The sequence below is a fragment of the Carcharodon carcharias genome, chromosome 38 (genome assembly GCF_017639515.1).
Source record: "Carcharodon carcharias isolate sCarCar2 chromosome 38, sCarCar2.pri, whole genome shotgun sequence".
NCBI lineage: Eukaryota > Metazoa > Chordata > Chondrichthyes > Lamniformes > Lamnidae > Carcharodon > Carcharodon carcharias.
Window position 1 is genome coordinate 2788076 of NC_054504.1, and position 22717 is coordinate 2810792.

The 22717-nt window shown below is 59.2% G+C and overlaps 1 protein-coding gene across 1 annotated transcript in view; it reads left to right on the plus strand.

Annotated features, from left to right (window-relative positions):
* LOC121273049 (sarcoplasmic/endoplasmic reticulum calcium ATPase 1) overlaps window positions 1-20520 on the plus strand; it is a 73067-nt gene extending 52547 nt beyond the window's left edge. The window contains exons 10-22 of the mRNA XM_041180000.1: window positions 311-399; window positions 1606-1708; window positions 2447-2578; window positions 3373-3498; window positions 4790-5008; window positions 6397-6732; window positions 7530-7750; window positions 8899-9101; window positions 10728-10813; window positions 12767-12900; window positions 15067-15184; window positions 18383-18500; window positions 20415-20520. Coding sequence (XP_041035934.1) covers window positions 311-399; window positions 1606-1708; window positions 2447-2578; window positions 3373-3498; window positions 4790-5008; window positions 6397-6732; window positions 7530-7750; window positions 8899-9101; window positions 10728-10813; window positions 12767-12900; window positions 15067-15184; window positions 18383-18500; window positions 20415-20431 — 1902 coding nt within the window. The 3' untranslated portion in view covers window positions 20432-20520. The remainder of the gene's footprint in view (window positions 1-310; window positions 400-1605; window positions 1709-2446; window positions 2579-3372; window positions 3499-4789; window positions 5009-6396; window positions 6733-7529; window positions 7751-8898; window positions 9102-10727; window positions 10814-12766; window positions 12901-15066; window positions 15185-18382; window positions 18501-20414) is intronic.
* Window positions 20521-22717: the final 2197 nt, after the last annotated feature.

Here is a 22717-nt window from a genome sequence, read left to right on the forward strand (position 1 = left end):
TCTCTTTGGCCACGACCTTTAACCTTACCCAACTGACCGCCAATCCCGCCCTATAAACGGGTCACGGCTTCTCCCCTTGGCAGGCCTCAGGACAGGTGCGTTCTTAGCGCGCTCGGGGTTGCCCGGTGGGTGCTGTCCGGCCACTGACTGGCGTCTTTCGCGAGCTCTGGCCGGTCGACGCTGAAAGCCTCACGCCGCCCTGCTCACCAGTGGTACGCCAGCTCGGCTAGGCGGCAGCGGTGGGAAACGCCGCCCGCGTGGCTGCGACATGGTAGCAGCGTTGACACAGCGCGCGTGCTTTGCCTTCCAGATGTTCGTCCTCGATAAGGTGGAGGGGGACGTGTGCACGCTAAACGAGTTCTCCATCTCGGGATCGACCTACGCCCCGGAGGGAGAAGTGTGAGTATCATTCCTGCGCCGACCCCCCACCCCTGGCCGATCAGCGCCGATCTGGATCTGGGGGTCGACCCGCCAATCCCTGCCCCTCTTGGTTCCTCCCCCACCCCTCCTGCCACCGGGAACACTATCCCCCCCTCGCTGGGAACGTCCTCGATTCAGTCTCTACCCGCCCTTAACCTCCTCCGCTCCGGGGAGAAAAATCCCAGCTTCTCCCGCTCTCTCTCTTCCCCCCACCACATGGACTGAAGTCCCCTCATTATCCCCACCGGGAAACGTTCCGGTAAATCTCCTCTGCACCCTCTCCGAGGGCATCCACATCCTTCCCAAAGTGCGGAGCCCGGAATTGGACGCGAAACTCCAGCCGGGAGCGATCCCAGAGTTTTATAAAGGGATTAACCTAACCTCCCTGCTCTTGTACCCTACGCCCCTATGAATAAAGCCCAGGATACTGTCTGCTTTATTAACCCCTCTCTCCCCCTGTCCTGCCCCCTTCAATGATTTATACACATTTACCCCCAGCTCCCTCTGTTCCTGCCCCCCCCTTTAGAATTGGCCCCCTTTATTTATTACTGTCTCTCCACGTTTGTCCAACCAATTAACTTCAAAACCTCAAAGCCGAGGGTCGGCTATGTCTCTGAATGAGTTCAGGCAAAGAACAGCCATCTTATTCAGCCCCCCATTACTGTTAGTGTCAATCTTACACCGACTGACCCTTTGGCTCATTTTGGATGTCCAGAGGGTCAGTACTGAGGGAGAGCCGCACTGTCGGAGGGTCAGTGCTGAGGGAGAGCCGCACTGTCGGAGGGTCAGTGCTGAGGGAGCGCCGCACTGTCGGAGGGTCAGCGCTGAGGGAGAGCCGCACTGTCGGAGGGTCAGTGCTGAGGGCGAGCCGCACTGTGGGAGGGTCAGTGCTGAGGGAGCGCCGCACTGTGGGAGGGTGAGTGCTGAGGGAGCGCCGCACTGTCGGAGGGTCAGTGCTGAGGGAGAGCCGCACTGTGGGAGGGTCAGTGCTGAGGGAGAGCCGCACTGTCGGAGGGTCAGTGCTGAGGGAGCGCCGCACTGTCGGAGGGTCAGTGCTGAGGGAGAGCCGCACTGTCGGAGGGAGTGACTCGCGAGTTGAAACATCCTGAGGGGATGTTCTGGGAAGTCTCTTCCATCTCCGTCCGGAAGAATATTAATGCTCTGTTGTTCTGTTCTGACACACAGACATCGGAATGATAAACCAGTCAAAAGTGGTCAGTATGATGGCTTGGTGGAACTGGCAACCATCTGTGCCTTGTGCAACGACTCATCCCTTGACTTCAATGAGGTGTGTGTACCCAAGGAGGCCGAGGGGAGAGGGGAGGAAGGGAGTGCGGAGTAGTGAAGATGAGGGAGTGCATTTGCATCAGCAATAGGGGTGCCTGAGGGGCTGGTGCCCGGACTTGGTCAATACACGCATGGGATCCCCGGGGAGTGTGTCAGTATTTACAGGGGGGACCCCGGGGAGTGTGTCAGTATTTACAGGGGTTAACGAGGGGTCAGATGACGCGGTGGGTGGGACTAAACACAAACTCTGGGTCATAAGGGGCCGATTTGATCACAGTTATCGGGATGTTCGGTGGGGGGAACTGATAGGGTCGGCAGAGAGATAGAGAGAGACACACAATTTACACCGCTTGGAAGGAGTCTCGGACGAGGGAGCAGAGTCTAGGTTCAGAGGCAGACCTACCTGGAGTGAAAATAGGCATCGCTGCCCCACTCTCTCTCCCACCGACGGCACCTGGTCAATCGTTGATTTTAAAAACGGGTGAGATCGATCGGGTTCTGTGCTGAAGGGACACGGGGCCAATGTAGCTGGGCGCAGATAGGTCACAGATTCAGCCCCCGGGCTGGTGGAGCGGAGGGGATGAGGCTCGAGAGGGGCAGTTTGGGGGGGTTGGGGGGGATCCCACTGTCCCTCGGTTGCTCGGTTTACAGGCGTATTCGTATTGCTCCCCCTCGTGACACCCCCCCACCCACCACCCCCCCCCACCTCCCCACTGATGTTCTACCACCCCTGTTTCAGGCCAAGGGCATCTATGAGAAGGTCGGTGAAGCCACAGAGACGGCCTTGGTGTGCCTCGTGGAAAAGATGAACGTCTTTAACACGGACGTCCGCTCCATGTCCAAAGCAGAACGGGCCAATGCCTGCAACTCGGTAAGTCTTTCGTTCCTCTCTCTCCCGCCAACCCCCCCCCCCCCACCCCCAGCCAAATCGCGCGGGTTCATGAGTAGGTGCAGAGTCCAGAACACACGGTGGGTGGGGAGTGGTGGGGGTGGTGGGGGGGTCCCTGTCTCAGGAGAAGGGTTCAGCCTTTCACCGCTCGGGAATCGTCGGCACCGTCACCGAGCAGATTCGAGGCCGCGAGACCGAGAGGTTTCTCTTTTCTCTTTCGGACGCCGAGGGGGTATCGAGGGAGAGTGCGGGGAGGAGGATTCGAGGGAGAAGATCAGCCACAGGCTCGATTAAGTGGGGCGAAGGCACTCTCTCTCTCTCTCGTTGGTTCCCTCGCCGGCAGCCACAGACCCGGTCCAACCAGGACTCGGCCAGCTCGGTCAGTCGCGGTGCCACCCTCGGCGATGGACGCTGGCGCCCTTGCCGCCCTCAGTGCTCCCTCCGAGTGGCGTCCAACATGGGGGAGGCACCGATTCGTCAGTTGAGGAGAGGGCTTGGGGACGGGGTAAGCGGCGAGGGGGGGTTTCCTTGCCCATATTTGACCTGATGCCTTGAGACCTCACGGGGTCCGGAGTCGATGTTGAGGACCCCCAGGGTAACTCCCTCCCGGCTGTATATACCCCTGTGTCCCCACCTCTGCTGGGTCTGTCCTATCGGTGGGACAGGATGTACCCAGGGATGGTGATGGTGGAGTCTAGTACGCTGTCTAGTAAGGAGTTATTTTGTGAGTGTGATCCTGATCAGATTTCTCTTCCCCCTCCCCTCCACCACCTCAGGTTATTAAGCAGCTGATGAAGAAGGAGTTCACTCTGGAATTCTCACGAGACCGGAAGTCCATGTCCGTCTACTGCAGTCCGGCCAAAGCATCTCGTGCTGCCGTTGGGAACAAGATGTTTGTTAAGGTAACACCGTCAACCCACCCTCCCCACAACCCCCAGCCCCACCAGCTCGGGGTGTTCCCCGCTGAAGACTCCCACCAGTAACAGGATGCGCCCACGACCGGCCAGACTGGCAGGAGACAAAGGCACCAGTCCCAGGCCCGGTCCCGAGCTCCATCGCTGGGGCCAAACCCGATCCCAGACCCGGAACCCTGGCCCTGAATCCAGCCCCGGGTAGCCAAATCCCAGCCCTGAAGCCAAAGGCGTCCCGAGGGCAAGGGGAGGCCGAGCCTTCGACTGACGCCCGCTGCCGTCCCCTCCCCAATACCCCACGTCCGCCCCCGCTCCGCGCTGAACCTCCCCACCACCCCACCACTCTAAAACCCCTCTCTCGCTCCTGACACCCCACCCCCCAATGACCCCACCGATCACCACTCTTGTCTTTCCTCCCCCCAACGACCCCGCCGATCACCACTCTTGTCTTTCCTCCCACCAACGACCCCGCCGATCACCACTCTTGTCTTTCCTCCCCCCAAAACGACCCTGCCGATCACCACTCTTGTCTTTCCTCCCCCCAACGACACCGACGATCACCACTCTTGTCTTTCCTCCCCCCAACGACCCCGCCGATCACCACTCTTGTCTTTCCTCCCCCCAAAACGACCCTGCCGATCACCACTCTTGTCTTTCCTCCCCCCAAAACGACCCCGCCAATCACCACTCTTGTCTTCCCACCCCACAATGACCCCGCCGATCACCACTCTTGTCTTCCCACCCCCCAATGACCCCGCCGATCACCACTTTTGTCTTTCCTCCTCCCAAAACGACCCCGCCGATCACCACTCTTGTCTTCCCACCCCCCAATGACCCCGCCGATCACCACTCTTGTCTTTCCTCCCCCCAAAACGACCCCGCCGATCACCACTCTTGTCTTTCCTCCCCCCAAAACGACCCCGCCGATCACCACTCTTGTCTTCCCACCCCCCAATGACCCCGCCGATCACCACTCTTGTCTTTCCTCCCCCCAAAACGACACCGCCGATCACCACTCTTGTCTTTCCTCCCCCCAAAACGACCCCGCCGATCACCACTCTTGTCTTCCCACCCCCCAATGACCCCGCCGATCACCACTCTTGTCTTCCCACCTTCCAACGACCCCGCCGATCACCACTCTTGTCTTCCCTCCCCCCAATGACCCCGCCGATCACCACTCTTGTCTTTCCTCCCCCCAACGACCCCGCCGGTCACCACTCTTGTCTTCCCACCCCCTAATGACCCCACCGATCACCACTCTTGTCTTCCCCCATCCCGGCAGGGCGCCCCCGAAGGGGTGATTGACCGCTGCAACTACGTGCGTGTGGGCACCACCCGGGTGCCGCTCACCGCTGCCATACGGGACAAGATCTTGACGGTCATCAAGGAGTGGGGGACGGGCAGAGACACCCTGCGGTGCCTGGCTCTGGCCACAAGGGACACACCGCCCAAGAGGGAGGACATGAACCTGGAGGACTCGACAAAGTTCGTGCTATATGAGGTACGCCGGGTTGGTGGTGCAGGTGGGGTGGGGGCAGGGTGGGGGGGGTTGCAGGGAGGGGGAGGGGGGAATCGGAGAGCGGTCGGTGGGCGGGGTGGTGGGGCGGCGTGGGTAAAGGAAGGTCCGATGCGATGCCTTTTGAAGCCCACCCCGGACTTTGCAAAACCCTTCGCGGACAGGTAGGAGGAGGGGTTCCCATGGCGGGTTGGGGGGGGGTGGTGGTGGGGGCCAGTGGGCGCACAGCAAGATCCCGCAAACAGCAAGGCGGTAAAGAACCCAAGGAGTCTGTGCTTCCTTCCCAGCGCAGCGTGAGAGGTATCGAGATCGGCCCCGGAGGGGGCGCAGGGGAGAACTCCCCCACTTCACCCACCCACCAGCCGCCCGCCCGCCAAGCCCACTCAGCACTGACCCTCCGACAGTGCGACACTCCCTCAGTACTGACCCTCCGACAGTGCGGCTCTCCCTCAGCACTGACCCTCCGACAGTGCGGCTCTCCCTCAGCACTGACCCTCCAACAGTGCGGCTCTCCCTCGTCACTGACCCTCCGACAGTGTGGCACTCCCTCATCACTGACCCTCCGACAGTGCGGCTCTCCCTCAGCACTGACCCTCCGACAGTGCGGCGCTCCCTCAGCACTGACCCTCCGACAGTGCGGCTCTCCCTCAGCACTCACCCTCCCACAGTGCGGCTCTCCCTCAGCACTGACCCTCCGACAGTGCGGCTCTCCCTCAGCACTGACCCTCCGACAGTGCGGCGCTCCCTCAGCACTGACCCTCCGACAGTGCGGCTCTCCCTCAGCACTGACCCTCCGACTGTGCGGCTCTCCCTCAGCACTGACCCTCCGACAGTGCGGCGCTCCCTCAGCACTGACCCTCCGACAGTGCGGCTCTCCCTCAGCACTGACCCTCCCACAGTGCGGCTCTCCCTCAGTACTGACCCTCCGACAGTGCGGCTCTCCCTCAGCACTGACCCTCCCACAGTGCGGCTCTCCCTCAGCACTGACCCTCCGACAGCGCGGCTCTCCCTCAGTACTGACCCTCCGACAGTGCGGCGCTCCCTCAGCACTGACCCTCCCACAGTGCGGCTCTCCCTCAGAACTGACCCTCCGACAGCGCGGCTCTCCCTCAGTACTGACCCTCCGACAGCGCGGCTCTCCCTCAGCGCTGACCCTCCGACCGTGCGGCTCTCCCTCAGTACTGACCCTCCGACAGTGCGGCTCACCCTCAGCACTGACCCTCTGACAGTGCGGCGCTCCCTCAGTACTGACCCTCCGACAGTGCGGCGCTCCCTCAGTACTGACCCTCCGACAGTGCGGCGCTCCCTCAGTACTGTTCTTCTCTCTCTTTCTCACTCTCTGTCTCTCTCCCTCTCTCCCCACCTCCCCGCAGTGCGACATGACCTTCGTGGGAGTGGTGGGGATGCTCGACCCACCCCGCAAGGAGGTGATCGGCTCCATCCTGCTGTGCCGGGAGGCTGGCATCCGGGTCATCATGATCACCGGTGACAACAAGGGCACAGCTGTGGCCATCTGCCGGAGGATCGGCATCTTCGGCGAGGATGAGGACGTGGCCGGCAAGGCCTTCACCGGCCGGGAGTTTGATGACCTTCCGGCCACCGAGCAGCGGAAGGCCTGCCACAACGCCAGCTGCTTCGCCCGCGTGGAACCTGCCCACAAGTCCAAGATCGTGGAGTTCCTGCAATCCTTCGATGAGATCACCGCCATGGTGAGCGGCGCCTCCTCCTGGCGGGGAGCGGCTGGCCGGTGTTGCTGGGGGCGTGGGGGGGGTAGGGCCTTCCCTGGAACTGCGGAGGTTCAGGTTGGGGTGGTGGGGTGGGGGGGGCGGTGGGGGTGGGGGGGTGGACGGGGGACGTTTCGGGGGGAACCTATAGGGTCGGGAGAGAGAAAGAGAGACAGACACAATTTACACCGCTTGGAGAGAGTACCTCGGGCGAAGGAGCAGAGTCTAAATTTTACAGTCAGGCCTTCCGGGAGTGAAATTAGCAAACGCTCCTGCACACACAAGGGGCAGGAGGGGTTTTGGAACTCTCCCCCCACCCCCCCCCCCAACCCACCACACCCCCCGACGGGGAGCTGGTCAATTTTCAAAATCGGTGAGTTTGGTCGTTTTTGGTTCTCTCAAAGGGTGTTAAGGGACATGGGGCGGAGGCGGGCGGGTGGAGATAGGTCGCAGGTCAGCTGCAGACTCGCCGAGCGGGGAACAGGAGAAAGGGGCTGAATGGTCCCCTCCTTGTTACTATGTTCCTAGAGGGCACCCGGGGGTTAGCGGTGCGGTGGGTGTGTCGGTGGGGGGTGGGTGGAGGGGACAGGTCGAGGTAGCGGGAGGGAGAGAGGGCGGGCGGACGGACGGAGGGAAGAAAGGGTGGGTCTCGGGCGACGATTCTTTTGGAGAGACCGCGCGGGATCGGAGGGGGCGGGGTCGAAGTGCCGATCGTTAACAGTTCTCAAACCCCACCCCCCCACCGCCACCCCCACCCCGTCTTGTGTCTCCCTCGACTGCAGACAGGTGATGGAGTGAACGACGCACCCGCCCTGAAGAAGGCCGAGATCGGCATCGCCATGGGATCCGGCACAGCGGTGGCCAAGAGCGCTTCGGAGATGGTGCTGGCCGATGACAACTTCTCCAGCATCGTGTCGGCCGTGGAGGAGGGTCGTGCCATCTACAACAACATGAAGCAGTTCATCCGATACCTCATCTCCTCCAACGTGGGTGAGGTGGTCTGGTGAGTGGGATCTTGCTGTGCGGAGCGGCGGCCGGTTGAGCTGTGGGGGTGGGGTGGGGGGGGGGGTGGGTGGCGAGGGTTGGGAGCGCGCTCCCCAGAGGCGGAAACTGAGGTACGTGCTTGAACGTCACCGGCATCGCCTGACTCCGCCCCCGATCTCAGCTCATCCACTCACGAAGCCCTCGCCTGCCCCTCTGTAAAACCCCAGGCCCGACTACCCCGGCTGCTCGGCCCACATTCTACCCGTTCACCTCTCACCCCTCACCCCCTGTATCTCGCTGACCCACACTGGCACCCGGTCCGGCAACAACTCCATTTTCACATTCACACCCTCGTTTTCAAATCCCCTCCATGGAACTCACTCACCCTCCCTATCTCTGTAACCACCTCCAGCCCCTACAACCCTCCCTATCTCTGTAACCTCCTCCAGCCCCTACACCCCTCCCTATCTCTGTAACCACCTCCAGCCCCTACAACCCTCCCTATCTCTGTAACCTCCTCCAGCCCCTACACCCCTCCCTATCTCTGTAACCTCCTCCAGCCCCTACACCCCTCCCTATCTCTGTAACCTCCTCCAGCCCCTACACCCCTCCCTATCTCTGTAACCTCCTCCAGCCCCTACACCCCGCCCTATCTCTGTAACCTCCTCCAGCCCTGACAACCCTCCCTATCTCTGTAACCTCCTCCAGCCCCGACAACCCTCCCTATCTCTGTCACCTCCTCCAACCCTCCGAGATCTCTGGGCTCCTCCGATTCCGGCCAGGCGAGCATCCCCCGATTCCCATCGCTCCACCATTGGGGGAGGGCCATAAGCTCTGGAATTATCCCCCCACCCCATACCCTCTCCGCATCTGCTGCCCCCCTCGCTCCCTCTCTCCTCCTTCACGACGCTCCTTAAAACCGACCTCCTTGACCTTATTTATCCGTGATATCTGCTCGCGTGTCTCAGGGATCGGGTTTGGCCTGGTCACTGCTTCTCTGAGATGCCCGGGGAGTGTCTACAATCTTCTGTGCAGCTTTGTAATGACAACCCGCTCTCCTTCCCTCGCTGCCGCTCACTCCATCCCTCGCCCTTCCTTCCTTGTTCTCCCGCTCTCCCTCGCTTCCCCACCTCTACCTCCACCTCTCCCTCGTTGCTCTCTCCGCAGTATCTTCCTGACAGCCGCTCTGGGGTTACCAGAGGCTCTGATCCCCGTCCAGCTCCTGTGGGTGAACTTGGTGACTGACGGTTTACCTGCTACAGCCCTTGGCTTCAACCCGCCCGATCTCGACATTATGAACAAGCCCCCCCGGAGCCCGAAGGAGCCTCTGATCAGCGGCTGGTTGTTCTTCCGTTACATGGCGATCGGAGGTGAGTGAGCGACAGAGACGGCGGTGTAGGGTGCTGAAGCCCAGTGCTGAGGGAGCCCCCGGACTGTCGGAGGGTCAGTGCTGAGGGAGCCCCCGGACTGTCGGAGGGTCAGTGCTGAGGGAGAGCCGCACTGTCGGAGGGTCAGTGCTGAAGGAGAGCCGCACTGTGGGAGGGTCAGTGCTGAGGGAGCGCCGCACTATCGGAGGGTCAGCGCTGAGGGACAGCCGCACTGTCGGAGGGTCAGTGCTGAGGGAGAGCCGCACTGTCGGAGGGTCAGTGCTGAGGGAGAGCCGCACTGTCAGAGGGTCAGTGCTGAGGGAGAGCCGCACTGTCGGAGGGTCAGTGCTGAGGGAGAGCCGCACTGTCGGAGGGTCAGTGCTGAGGGAGAGCCGCACTGTCGGAGGGTCAGTGCTGAGGGAGAGCCGCACTGTCAGAGGGTCAGTGCTGAGGGAGAGCCGCGCTGTCGGAGGGTCAGTGCTGAGGGAGAGCCGCACTGTGGGAGGGTCAGTGCTGAGGGAGCCCCCGGACTGTCGGAGGGTCAGTGCTGAGGGAGAGCCGCACTGTCGGAGGGTCAGTGCTGAGGGAGAGCCGCACTGTCGGAGGGTCAGTGCTGAGGGAGAGCCGCACTGTCGGAGGGTCAGTGCTGAGGGAGCCCCGCACTGTCGGAGGGTCAGTGCTGAGGGAGAGCCGCGCTGTCGGAGGGTCAGTGCTGAGGGAGAGCCGCACTGTCGGAGGGTCAGTGCTGAGGGACAGCCGCACTGTCGGAGGGTCAGTGCTGAGGGAGAGCCGCACTGTCGGAGGGTCAGTACTGAGGGAGAGCCGCACTGTCGGAGGGTCAGTGCTGAGGGAGAGCCGCGCTGTCGGAGGGTCAGTACTGAGGGAGGGCCGCACTGTCGGAGGGTCAGTGCTGAGGGACAGCCGCACTGTCGGAGGGTCAGTGCTGAGGGACAGCCGCACTGTCGGAGGGTCAGTGCTGAGGGACAGCCGCACTGTGGGAGGGTCAGTGCTGAGGGACAGCCTCACTGTCGGAGGGTCAGTGCTGAGGGAGAGCCGCACTGTCGGAGGGTCAGTGCTGAGGGAGAGCCGCACTGTCGGAGGGTCAGTGCTGAGGGACAGCCTCACTGTCGGAGGGTCAGTGCTGAGGGAGAGCCGCACTGTCGGAGGGTCAGTGCTGAGGGAGAGCCGCGCTGTCGGAGGGTCAGTACTGAGGGAGCGCTGCACTGTCAGCGGCGCCATCTGTCGATGTGGAATGCCCTCTCGGGGTGGAGAGAGGCAGTGGTGGAGGGGGGGGTTGTGGGTGCTACAGAACAGATCCTGTGGCTTCCTGGAGCCACCACTTGCCCCCCCGGCGACCGAGAGACACAACAAGGAAGCCAGACGATCTGCGTGATATGGTCGTGGCGCTTTGTGTGGGATCTTGCTGTGCAAAGCTCGGCTGCTGTCCTATTCCCACGGCGCGGGGGGGCAAAGCACTTCGAGGGCGAGGGTCCCGAGTGGCGGTGGGGGGTGTGGGGGGTGCGGTGTGCGGGGTGGGGGTGGGTGGGCGACCCTTGGCCATCCCGCGAGCGAAACCGACGGGGTCCAGCGAGCGGACGGGTCTCTCACGAGCTTGGTTCCCCGTTGCAGGTTACGTGGGCGCTGCCACGGTGGGAGCTGCGGCCTGGTGGTTCATGTACGCCGAAGACGGTCCCAGGGTGACCTACCATCAGCTGGTGAGTCGCGTGTGCCCCTTGCGCCCGTGCCCACCACACTTCCCCGACCCACCCACCCCGGTCCCCCCCCCCCCACCACCTCCCGCCCGTCCCCTCGAGGCTCCGGCCTCCCCTGTTCCCCCCCTACCCGCCGGGTCCTCCCTCCCAACGGCCCCGAGATCGAACCACCGACCCTCCCCTAAGCCTCTGCGATTCCCCGAGCCAACTTTACCATGTCAACCGTCACGGCGCAGTACCGGCCTCCGGTCCCCGGGTGGCGTCCTGCCTCAGATCCGGCAATACGAAGTCATTGACAGTGCCTGAAGTCACCACCGTCACGGCGCAGTACCGGCCTCCGGTCACCGGGTGGCGCCCTGCTTCAGATCCGGCAACACGTGGTCATTGACAGTGCGTGAAGCCGCAACCGTCACGGCGCAGTACCGGCCTCCGGTCACCGGGTGGCGCCCTGCTTCAGATCCGGCAACACGTGGTCATTGACAGTGCGTGAAGCCGCAACCGTCACGGCGCAGTACCGGCCTCCGGTCACCGGGTGGCGCCCTGCTTCAGATCCGGCAACACGTGGTCATTGACAGTGTGTGAAGCCACATAACCTGTCGGTGTCCCGCTCTTATCTCGCCGACACCTCCGAGCGTCACCTCCCAAACTCACGGAAATGCATCGGAACCTGAGAAACAGGAGAGGGAGGCCAATCGGCCCCTCGAGCCTGCCCTGCCCCTTAATCGAGCCTGTGGCTGATCTTCTCCCTCCACTCCGCCTTCCCGCACTCTCCCCCACGTCCCTCGATTCCCCTCAGTGTCCATCTCCCGGTCTCGAACCTACTCGGAGACGGAGCACCCACCGCTCTCTGGGGTAGGAGAATCCCAAAGATTCACCACCCTCCCGAGTGAAGACATTTCTCCTTCATCTCAGCCCAGAATGGCCGACCCCTTCTCCTGAGACTGGGACCCCCCCCGTGTTCTAGACTCTCCAGCCCGGGGAGGGGGGGGAAACAGCCTCTCAGCATCGACCCTGTCAAATCCCTTCAGAATTTTCTACGTGTCGGTGAGACGATCTCTCGTTCTCCCAAACTGCAGGGAACAGAGACCCATTCGACTCAATCTCTCCTCCTGGGACAATCCCTTTCATCCCAGGGACCAGTCTAGTGAACCTTCGTTACCCTCCCTCTAGGGCAGGGGGATGTTCCTTCCTCAGGTAAGGAGACCCGAACCGGACCCAGAGCTCCGGGTGTGGTCTCACCCAACGCCCTGTATCGTTGTAGTAAGTCTCCTTCACTCTGAAACTCCAATCCCTTTGTGATACAGACTCACAGACCATTTCCATTCCTCATCGCTTGCTGTACCCGCACATTAACTTCCTGTGGTTCACTCGAGCTCAGAGCGCTACTGCTGTGGTCAAACATGTCCTGATGCTCAGGTAACCCATCTGTCCCTCATCGCCACCTCTCTCGATTCCACCGCCAGTGTCTGAACTATCAGACCGCTTGTCTTGTAGTGTAACTACCTCCACCCCTACAACACAACACTCCCGATCTCTGTATCCTCCTCCAGCCCCCTACACCCCTCCCTATCTCTGTAACCTCCTCCAGCCCCTACACCCCTCCCTATCTCTGTAACCTCCTCCAGCCCCTACACCCCTCCCTATCTCTGTAACCTACTCCAGCCCCTACACCCCTCCCTATCTCTCTAACCTCCTCCAGCCCCTACACCCCTCCCTATCTCTGTAACCTCCTCCAGCCCCTACACCCCTCCCTATCTCTGTAACCTCCTCCAGCCCCTACACCCCTCCCTATCTCTGTAACCTCCTCCAGCACCTACAACCCTCCCTATCTCTGTAACCTCCTCCAGTCCCTACAATCCTCGCTATCTCTGTAACCACCTCCAGCCCCTACAACCCTCCCTATCTCCGTGCTGTACCTGTCCTGGGAGTGTTTTGTTCTCTCTCTCTCTCTTCCAGTCACACTTTATGCACTGTACAGATGAGCACGTTGATTTTGAAGGAGTTGAGTGTGATATCTTTGAGGCGTCTGAACCAATGACCATGGCCTTGTCTGTCCTGGTGACGATTGAGATGAGCAACGCTCTGAACAGGTAAGGGTGCCCCACCCCTCCAGCTTCTTCGACAATGTTGGAACCACAGGAGGAGGCCATTCAGCCCCTCTCGAGCCCGTTACACAGGAACAGGAGGAGGCCATTCAGCCCCTCTTCAGCCCGTTACACAGGAACAGGAGGAGGCCATTCAGCCCCTCTCCAGCCCGTTACACAGGAACAGGAGGAGGCCATTCAGCCCCTCTCCAGCCTGTTACACAGGAACAGGAGGAGGCCATTCAGCCCCTCTCCAGCTTGTTACACAGGAACAGGAGGAGGCCATTCAGCCCCTCTCCAGCCTGTTAGACAGGAACAGGAGGAGGCCATTCAGGCCCTCTCCAGCCTGTTACACAGGAACAGGAGGAGGAGGCCATTCAGCCCCTCTTCAGCCTGTTACATAGGAACAGGAGGAGGCCATTCAGCCCCATTGAGCTCATACCCACCATTCTACCAGAGTGCGACTGACCTGTTTCTTAAACCCCGGCTCAGCTCCATCCCTGATCCCAGGGATATCTTAGCAATCTCTGTTTCAAAATTTCGAATTAATCCCGCAACTTCCACCAAGATCCCGGGATTTCCGATCCCCTTGCTGTGACGCGGGGTTTCCTGACCTCCCCTTCTGCATGGCCCAGACGTGTTTTGGACTCTCTTCCCCGCACCCCCCAACCGCACCCCCTCCCCCCACTCCAAGTCCGCCCCGTCCCCCACCCCACCCCCCACCTCCACCCCACCCCCCACCTCCACCAGAGGGAACCGTTTCTCTGTCTCCGACCCTGTCGAATCCTTTAGTCATCTTAAAACACCACCCCCACCCCCCCAAAGCCTCGATCAGATCACGCCTTCATCCTTCTGGACTCGAGGGAGCACAAGACCAGTCTGCGTGCCCTGCCCTCAGATTTGAACCCTTTTAGCCCCGGGGTCACTCTGCGGAATCTGCCCTGTGCCCCCTGTGTTATCTTTCCGAGGTGTGGCGCCCAGAAAGTCAATGTGGTTACTCTTGATAACCATGCAGCGATTAAACTCTGAGTGACCATGCAACAATTGAGCTCCGAATGACCACACAGAGATTAAAGTCTGAGAGTAGCCACGCAAACCTGTCACCTCCCAGTGACCCCAAGACTTGGCTCCCCGATCAAAAGCATTTGGCTTCCATACGACTTAGGAGCAGGAGTGGGCCACTCGGCCCCTCGAGCCTGCTATCCCATTCCATAAAAGCGTGGCCGACCTGACTGTCACCTCAACCCCACATTCCTGCCTACCCCCGATAAGCTTTCGCCCCCCCACCTCCCCATCCCTTGTGAATCAAGAATCCATCCACCTCGTCCTGGAAAATATTCAAAGACTCTGCTTTTGAGGGAGAGAGTTCCAAGGACCCGCTGAGAGTAAAAATTCCTCCTCGTCTCTGTCTTAAAATGGGCGACCCCTTATTTTTAAACAGCGGCCCCCACCCCCCCCAACTAGTTCTAGATTCTCCCACATCCTCGCCACTTCAACCCTGTCGAGACCCCTCAGGGACTTAAAGGTTTCAACCAAGTCGCCTCTCACTCTTCTAAACTCCAGCGGATATGAGCCTAACCCTGTCCAACCTTTCCTGAAACTTGCAGAATACTGAAAGGCCTGGATAGAGTGGGACGAGGGGAAGATGTTTCCATTAGTAGGAGAGACTAGGACCCGAGGGCACAGCCTCAGAGTAAAGGGAAGACCTTTTAGAACAGAGATGAGGAGAAACTTCTTTAGCCAGAGAGAGTGGTGAATCTATGGAATTCATTGCCGCAGAAGGCTGTGGAGGCCGGGTCATTGAGTGTATTTAAGAGCGAGATCGATAGGTTCTTGATGGGTAAGGGGGTCAAAGGTTACGGGGAGAAGGCGGGAGAATGGGGTTGAGAAACTAATCAGCCTTGATTGAATGGCGGAGCAGACTCGATGGGCCGAATGGCCTCATTTCTGCTCCTGTGTCTTATGGTCTCATAAGACAACCCACCCACTCCTGGTATTAGTCTGATAAACCGTCTCTGAACGGCTCCCGATGCACTTACGTCTTTGTTGCTCCAGGGAGCGCAACTGCCCCTTACTTAACAGCAGAATAATACCTTGTGCGTTACTTGCCCTTTCTGCCGCTGTTTATGTTTTCCCGCTGACCGTTTGCTCTCCGTCTGTGTTTCTTTGCAGCCTGTCAGAGAACCAGTCCCTCATCAGGATGCCGCCGTGGTTAAATGGTTGGCTGCTGGGTTCCATCTGCCTCTCCATGTCACTCCACTTCTTCATCCTCTATGTTGACCCACTGCCGGTAAGCTTCAACGGGCCGATCGGGTTCCGGGATTCTCGTGCACTTGCTCGCTTATAATGAGCCGTTGCCCCCTGCCCCACTCCCACCCCCTCCCCACCCCCCATGGGCCTGATGGGTGTTCATTGGGTCCCAGCATCCATTGCTATTAAACTTTGAGTGATCGCGCGACGATCAAACTCTGCCTGACCACGCAACGATTTAGCTCTGAATGACCACGTGCGATGATTAAATTCTCAGTTAACTCGGGGTGGGGGGGGGGGAGCCATTGCCCCCTGCCCCCCACCCCATCCATGGATCTGATGGTTGTTCATTGGGTCCCAGCAACCATTGCAATTACACTTTGAGTGACCGCGCGACGATTAAACTCTGCCTGACCACGCACCGATTTAGCTCTGAATGACCACGCGTGATGATTAAATTCTGAGTTAACTCGGTGGGGGGGGGGGGCATGGGGGGAGCCATTGCCCCATGTCCCAGCCCCACCCCCCATGGGCCTGATGGGTGTTCATTGGGTCCCAGCAACCACTGCAATTACACTTTGAGTGACCGCACAACGATTAAACTCTGCCTGACCATGCAACGATTTAGCTCTGAATGACCATGCGCGATCATTAAATTCTGAGTTAACTCGGGGGAGGGGGGAGCCATTGCCTCATGTCCCACCCCTGCCCCCCATGGGCCTGATGGGTGTTCATTGGGTCCCAGCCACCATTGCAATTAAACTTTGAGTGACCGTGCAACGATTAAACTCTGCCTGACCACGCAACGATTTAGCTCTGTATGACCACGCGCGATGATTAAATTCACAGTTAACTCAGGGTGGGGGGGGGGAGGTGGAGGAGCCGTTTCAATGCAGCTCCACTTCTCCCAAATCACTCTCTCCATCTTTATTAACTCATACAGAAGGCCTGAGAGCAATTCTTTTAAATTCAATCCTGGGATGTCAGTCTCCCAGGCAAGGTTGAGGCCGGAGGTTGAAAACATGTGGTCAGTCCATAAACGGCAGCAGCTAACAGCGTTAACTCAAGAGTTTAATCATTGTGTGGTCATTCAGAGCTCAATTGTTGTGTGGTCACTTAGAGCTAAATTGTTGTGTGGTTACTCAAAGTTTCATTGTTGCATGATCACTCAAAGATTAATTGTAATGGATGCTAAGGGCCAGAAAGGACCCAGTGAACACCCATCAGGCCCATCCCTAATTTCCCCTTGGGAAGTCAAGGTGGGTGAGCCGCTTTCTTGAGCCGCTGCAGTCCCGTGTGGTGTAGGTACACCCACAGCGCTGTTAGGGAGGGAGTTCCAGGATATTGTCCATGTGGTGTAGGTACACCAACAGCGCTGTTAGGGAGGGAGTTCCAGGATTTTGTCCGTGTGGTGTAGGTACACCCATGGCGCTGTTAGGGAGGGAGTTCCAGGATTTTGTCCATGTGGTGTAGGTACACCCATGGCGCTGTTAGGGAGGGAGTTCCAGGATTTTGTCCGTGTGGTGTAGGTACACCCACGGCACTGTTAGGGAGGGAGTTCCAGGATTTTGTCCCCGTGTGGTGTAGGTACACCCACGGCGCTGTTAGGGAGGGAGTTCCAGGATTTTGTCCCCGTGTGGTGTAGGTACACCCACTGCGCTGTTAGGGAGGGAGTTCCAGGATTTTGACCCGTGTGGTGTAGGTACACCAACAGCGCTGTTAGGGAGGGAGTTCCAGGATTTTGTCCGTGTGGTGTAGGTACACCCATGGCGCTGTTAGGGAGGGAGTTCCAGGATTTTGTCCATGTGGTGTAGGTACACCCATGGCGCTGTTAGGGAGGGAGTTCCAGGATTTTGTCCGTGTGGTGTAGGTACACCCACGGCACTGTTAGGGAGGGAGTTCCAGGATTTTGTCCCCGTGTGGTGTAGGTACACCCACGGCGCTGTTAGGGAGGGAGTTCCAGGATTTTGTCCCCGTGTGGTGTAGGTACACCCACGGCGCTGTTAGGGAGGGAGTTCCAGGATTTTGTCCCCGTGTGGTGTAGGTACACCCACGGCGCTGTTAGGGAGGGAGTTCCAGGATTTTGTCCCCGTGTGGTGTAGGTACACCCACGGCGCTGTTAGGGAGGGCGTTCCAGGATTTTCTCCCCGTGTGGTGTAGGTACACCCACGGCGCTGTTAGGGAGGGAGTTCCAGGATTTTGTCCCGTGTGGTGTAGGTACACCCACGGCGCTGTTAGGGAGGGAGTTCCAGGATCTTGTCCGTGTGGTGTAGGTACACCCACGGCGCTGTTAGGGAGAGAGATCCAGGATTTTGTCTGTGTGCTGTAGGTACACCCACGGCGCTGTTAGGGAGGGAGTTCCAGGATCTTGTCCGTGTGGTGTAGGTACACCCACGGCGCTGTTAGGGAGGGAGATCCAGGATTTTGTCCCCCGTGTGGTGTAGGTACACCCACGACGCTGTTAGGGAGGGAGTTCCAGGATTTTGTCCGTGTGGTGTAGGTACACCCACGGCGCTGTTAGGGAGGGAGTTCCAGGATTTTGTCCCCGTGTGGTGTAGGTACACCCACGGCGCTGTTAGGGAGGGAGTTCCAGGATTTTGTCCGTGTGGTGTAGGTACACCCACGGCGCTGTTAGGGAGGGAGTTCCAGGATTTTGTCCCGTGTGGTGTAGGTACATCCACGGCGCTGTTAGGGAGGGAGTTCCAGGATTTTGACCCAGCGACAGTGAAGGAACTGCCGATATATTTCCAAGTCAGGATGGTGAGGGACTCGGAGGGGAACTTCCAGGTGGTGGTGTTCCCCATGTGTCTGCTGCCCTTGTCCTTCTAGATGGTAGAGGTTGTGGGTTTGGGCGGCGCTGTCGAAGGAGCCTTGGCGAGTTGCTGCAGTGCATCTTGTAGATGGTACACACACTGCTGCCACTGTGCGTCGGTGGTGGAGGGAGTGAGTGTTTGTGGATGGGGTGCCGATCGAGCGTGGGCTGCTTTGTCCTGGACGGTGTCGAGCTTCTTGAGTGTTGTGGGAGCCGCACTCATCCAGGCAAGTGGGGAGTGTCCCATCACACTCCTGACTGGTGCCTTGTAGATGGTGGACAGGCTTTGGGGGAGTCAGGAGGTGAGTTACTCTCCGCAGGATTCCCAGCTTCCTATGTGATGGAGGTCGTGGGTTTGGGATGAGCTGCTGAACGTCGGCATGAATTGATCTAAATGCTATTCTCTCTCTCTCTCTCCCCCTTCAGCTCATCTTCAAGTTGACTCACCTGACCTTCACCCAGTGGTTGGTGGTGCTAGAGATCTCGTTCCCTGTCATCCTTATAGATGAAGTCCTGAAGTTCTTTGCCCGCAACTATCTTGAAGGTATGTTACCCCTTTAGCTCCCGCTGAGGGTCGAGGGTCGGCTGGAGGTCACTGGCAGAAGACCCTGGGTACAGTGCATCATGGGAGGCTTGCTTGACGTAGATGTGCAGTACATGAACTAGCAGAAGGCACTGGACAAAGTACCCCATGAGAGGCTTCCTACGGACACAAAGTCCTACATTTATTTGGTGGCCAGAACAAAAATATGCCCAAGACCTATGTGGTATATTAGGGACGAGCAACCAAATACTCGTTCCAAGAGGTCGGTTTTAAGGAGCAACCTGGAGAGAGAGGGAATTCCAGAGCTTAGGACCCCAAGGCCGATGGAGGCACAGCTTCGAAATGGTGGAGCGGTGGGAATCGGGGGATGCTCGAGAGGTCGGAATTGGAGGAGGAGAGATCTTGGAGGGTTGTAGGAGGTTACAGAGATAGGGAGGGGTGTAGGGGCTGGAGGAGGTTACAGAGATAGGGAGGGGTGTAGGGGCTGGAGGAGGTTACAGAAATAGGGAGGGTTGTAGGGGCTGGAGGAGGTTACAGAGATAGGGAGGGGTGTAGGGGCTGGAGGAGGTTACAGAGATAGGGAGGGGTGTAGGGGCTGGAGGAGGTTACAGAGATGAGGAGGGGTGTAGGGGCTGGAGGAGGTTACAGAGATGAGGAGGAGTGTAGGGGGCTGGAGGAGGTTAGAGAGATAGGGAGGGGTGTAGGGGCTGGAGGAGGTTAGAGAGATAGGGAGGGGTGTAGGTCATGGGGGATGTTACAGAGATAGGGAGGGTTGTAGGTGCTGGTGGAGGTTAGAGAGATAGGGAGGGGTGTAGGGGGCTGGAGGAGGTTACAGAGATAGGGAGGGGTGTAGAGGGCTGGAGGAGGTTACAGAGATAGGGAGGGGTGTAGGGGCTGGAGGAGGTTACAGAGATAGGGAGGGGTGTAGGTGCTGGAGGAGGTTACAGAGATAGGGAGGGGTGTAGGGGCTGGAGGAGGTTACAGAGATAGGGAGGGGTGTAGGGGGCTGGAGGAGGTTACAGAGATGAGGAGGGGTGTAGGGGGCTGGAGGAGGTTACAGAGATAGGGAGGGGTGTAGCGGCTGGAGGAGGTTACAGAGATAGGGAGGGGTGTAGGTGCTGGAGGAGGTTACAGAGATAGGGAGGGGTGTAGGGGCTGGAGGAGGTTACAGAGATAGGGAGGGGTGTAGGGGCTGGAGGAGGTTACAGAGATAGGGAGGGTTGTAGGGGCTGGAGGAGGTTAGAGAGATAGGGAGTGGTGTAGGGGCTGGAGGAGGTTACAGAGATAGGGAGGGGTGTAGGGGCTGGAGGAGGTTACAGAGATAGGGAGTGGTGTAGGGGCTGGAGGAGGTTACAGAGATAGGGAGGTTTGGGCGGCGCTGTCGAAGGAGCCTTGGCGAGTTGCTGCAGTACATCTTGTCGATGGGGCACACAGACACACACACACACACACACACACACAGCCGCCCCTTGTGTGCGTCGCTGGCGGAGGGAGTGAATGTCGGCGGGAAAGGGGTGGGGGTGGGGGTGGGGGGGTTGGTGCCCATCGAGCTGTGGCGGGTTCTGGAAGGTGCTTCGGAATGAGCTTGGGCGAGGGGCACACAACCACCCAACGCCACCCACCCCCCCCACCTCCCCGCTGGGGGGGGGGGTGTGGGGAAGACCAGAACCGCCGGGTGTGGTCTTAATCTATGGGAGGGGAGACACCAGCCTCCCCACCAGCTGGGGCCTGGTTCAGCGCTGGCTTTGCCCGCTCAGGAAGATGATCTGCTTATCGCTCGTGTCTCACTCTGTTCCATTTCCTCTCTCTCTCTGTCTCCGTCTCTCTGTCTCTGTCTCTGTCTCTCTCTGTCTCTGTCTCTCTCTGTCTCCGTCTCTCTGTCTCTGTCTCTGTCTCTCTGTTTCTCTCATACAGCAAAAGAGCACATTTAAAGAAGGGGAAACGGCTGAAGAAATGAACAATCGTATATAAATTAATATTTATATATATATTTATATATATATAAAAAAAAAAGACTAAAGAAATATAAACAAAATACAGCTCGCAAGAATGTAGCATCGTCTGAAAATTATACAGTGACTCCTCGACTTCTGTTTGCTGACACAGGACATAGGAGGGGGTCGCTTAACCTGCATGTTCACCTGTTTCTTCGAAGCGTCCAACCCGTTAAAAGGGAAACTTCCGAAAAAGGAACTCCACCCGCGTGTCACCTCGCCGAAAGCAACTCTCCGCTGCGCTGCTCGCCGAGGGTTTCTCTTGTTCTGGGATAGGAGTGGCTGTGGGTAGCTGGTGGGTCTCCCCGCCATGAGCAGGGGGAGCTTAAGGTACAGGTCCCACGGGGTAACCCCCTCTACCCGCCACCCACCCACCCCCCCCCCCCACCTCGCCCTCCATCTCGAAGGCACGCTGTCCGATCGCGGACTCTCGTTCCTCCTCACCCCCTCCTAGTCACGCGCCACCCACTATTTCACATCCCCACCCTCCTCCCCCACAATTTCTGTCCCTCCACCCCCCCCACCCCCACCACCAGCAACCCGAACCACCTCCGTCAACGTAAGGCCCAAGGGGTAACGGGAGCGAGGTGTTGCTTAACGGCTTTCCAGCAGTTCCCAAACTGTTGAGGGTGGGAGAGAGCGAGGGTGTGCGCCAGATCCACCTTGGTTTGTGTGTGTGTGTGTGTGTGTGTGTGTGGGTGGTGGGGGGGTGGGGTGGGGCGTGTGGCGTTAGAGAGATCCGGTGGGGTGGGGGGGGGGGGGGGGGAGGAGAAGTGGGGTGTGGGGGGAGAGGGATGGGGGAAGAGGAGGGCGAAATGTTCTCGTTGAGAGCACAAAACGGACTCAGACCCCCCCCGGTCTGGCGTGGGGGCTGTTCCACCTACGCGCTACCTCCCAGGGAATTTCACCCCACCCCACCCCCCCCCACCTCCCCAGCGCGCCCCTGACTCACCCACCACCCTCCCCCCCACCCCACCGCCACCCCCCCCCACACCAACCCCACCACCCTCCACCCCCCCCAAAACCGCCCCTTACCGATTACCACCATTCTCCCTCCCGCCGAACCCTGCGTTAATAATGGACTGAGTTTCTGATGTATGAATTGAATAAATTATACCGACATGGCTTATTCAGCTTTATCTCCTGGTCTCCTCTGTCAGCCTCCAGTTCTCTCTGTTTGTCTCTCTCTCGCCTGCAAGATCAGCTCAAAAACCACCTCGCAATTCTGTCACGCCTTTAACAGTTCCCAACGCAGGAGCGATTACCAAATAGAGTTTGACCTCCCACCACCCCTTCTCCCCCCGAATATGAGGACATATTACAGACAGGCGGCTGAAGACTTGGTCACAGAGGTTGGGTTTGAGGAGGGTATTAAAGGAGGAGAGTGAGAGAGAGAGAGAGAGAGAGACGGAGAGGGTTCAGGGAGGGAATTCCAGAGCGTAGGGCCCCACTCCCCAGGTAGCTGAAGGCCCGGTCGCCAATGGTGGAGGGATGGGAATCGGGGGGATGCTCAAGAGGTCGGAATCGGAGGAGAGCAGAGATCTCGGAGGGTTGGAGGAGGTTACAGAGATAGGGGGAGTTTTAAGGGCTGGAGGTTACAGAGATACGGAGGGTTGTAGGGGCTGGAGGAGGTTACAGAGATAGGGTTGTAGGGGTTGGAGGAGGTTACAGGGATAGGGAGGGTTGTAGGGGCTGGAGGAGGTTACAGAGATAGGGAGGGGTGTAGGGGCTGGAGGAGGTTACAGAGATAGGGAGGGTTGTAGGGGCTGGAGGAGGTTACAGAGATAGAGAGGGGTGTAGGGGCTGGAGGAGGTTACAGAGATAGGGAGGGGTGTAGGGGCTGGAGGAGGTTACAGAGATAGGGAGGGGTGTAGGGGCTGGAGGAGGTTACAGAGATAGGGAGGGTTGTAGGGGCTGGAGGAGGTTGCAGAGATAGGAAGGGTTGTAGGGGATGGAGGATGTTTCAGAGATGGGGAGGGTTGTAGGGGCTGGAGGAGGTGACAGAGATAGGGAGGGATGTAGAGGCTGGAGGAGGTTACAGAGATAGGGAGGGTTGTAGGGGCTGGAGGAGGTTACAGAGATAGGGAGGGGTGTAGGGGCTGGAGGAGGTTACAGAGATAGGGAGGGGTGTAGGGGCTGGAGGAGGTTACAGAGATAGGGAGGGGTCTGGTGGCTGGAGGAGGTTACAGAGATAGGGAGGGGTGTAGGGGCTGGAGGAGGTGA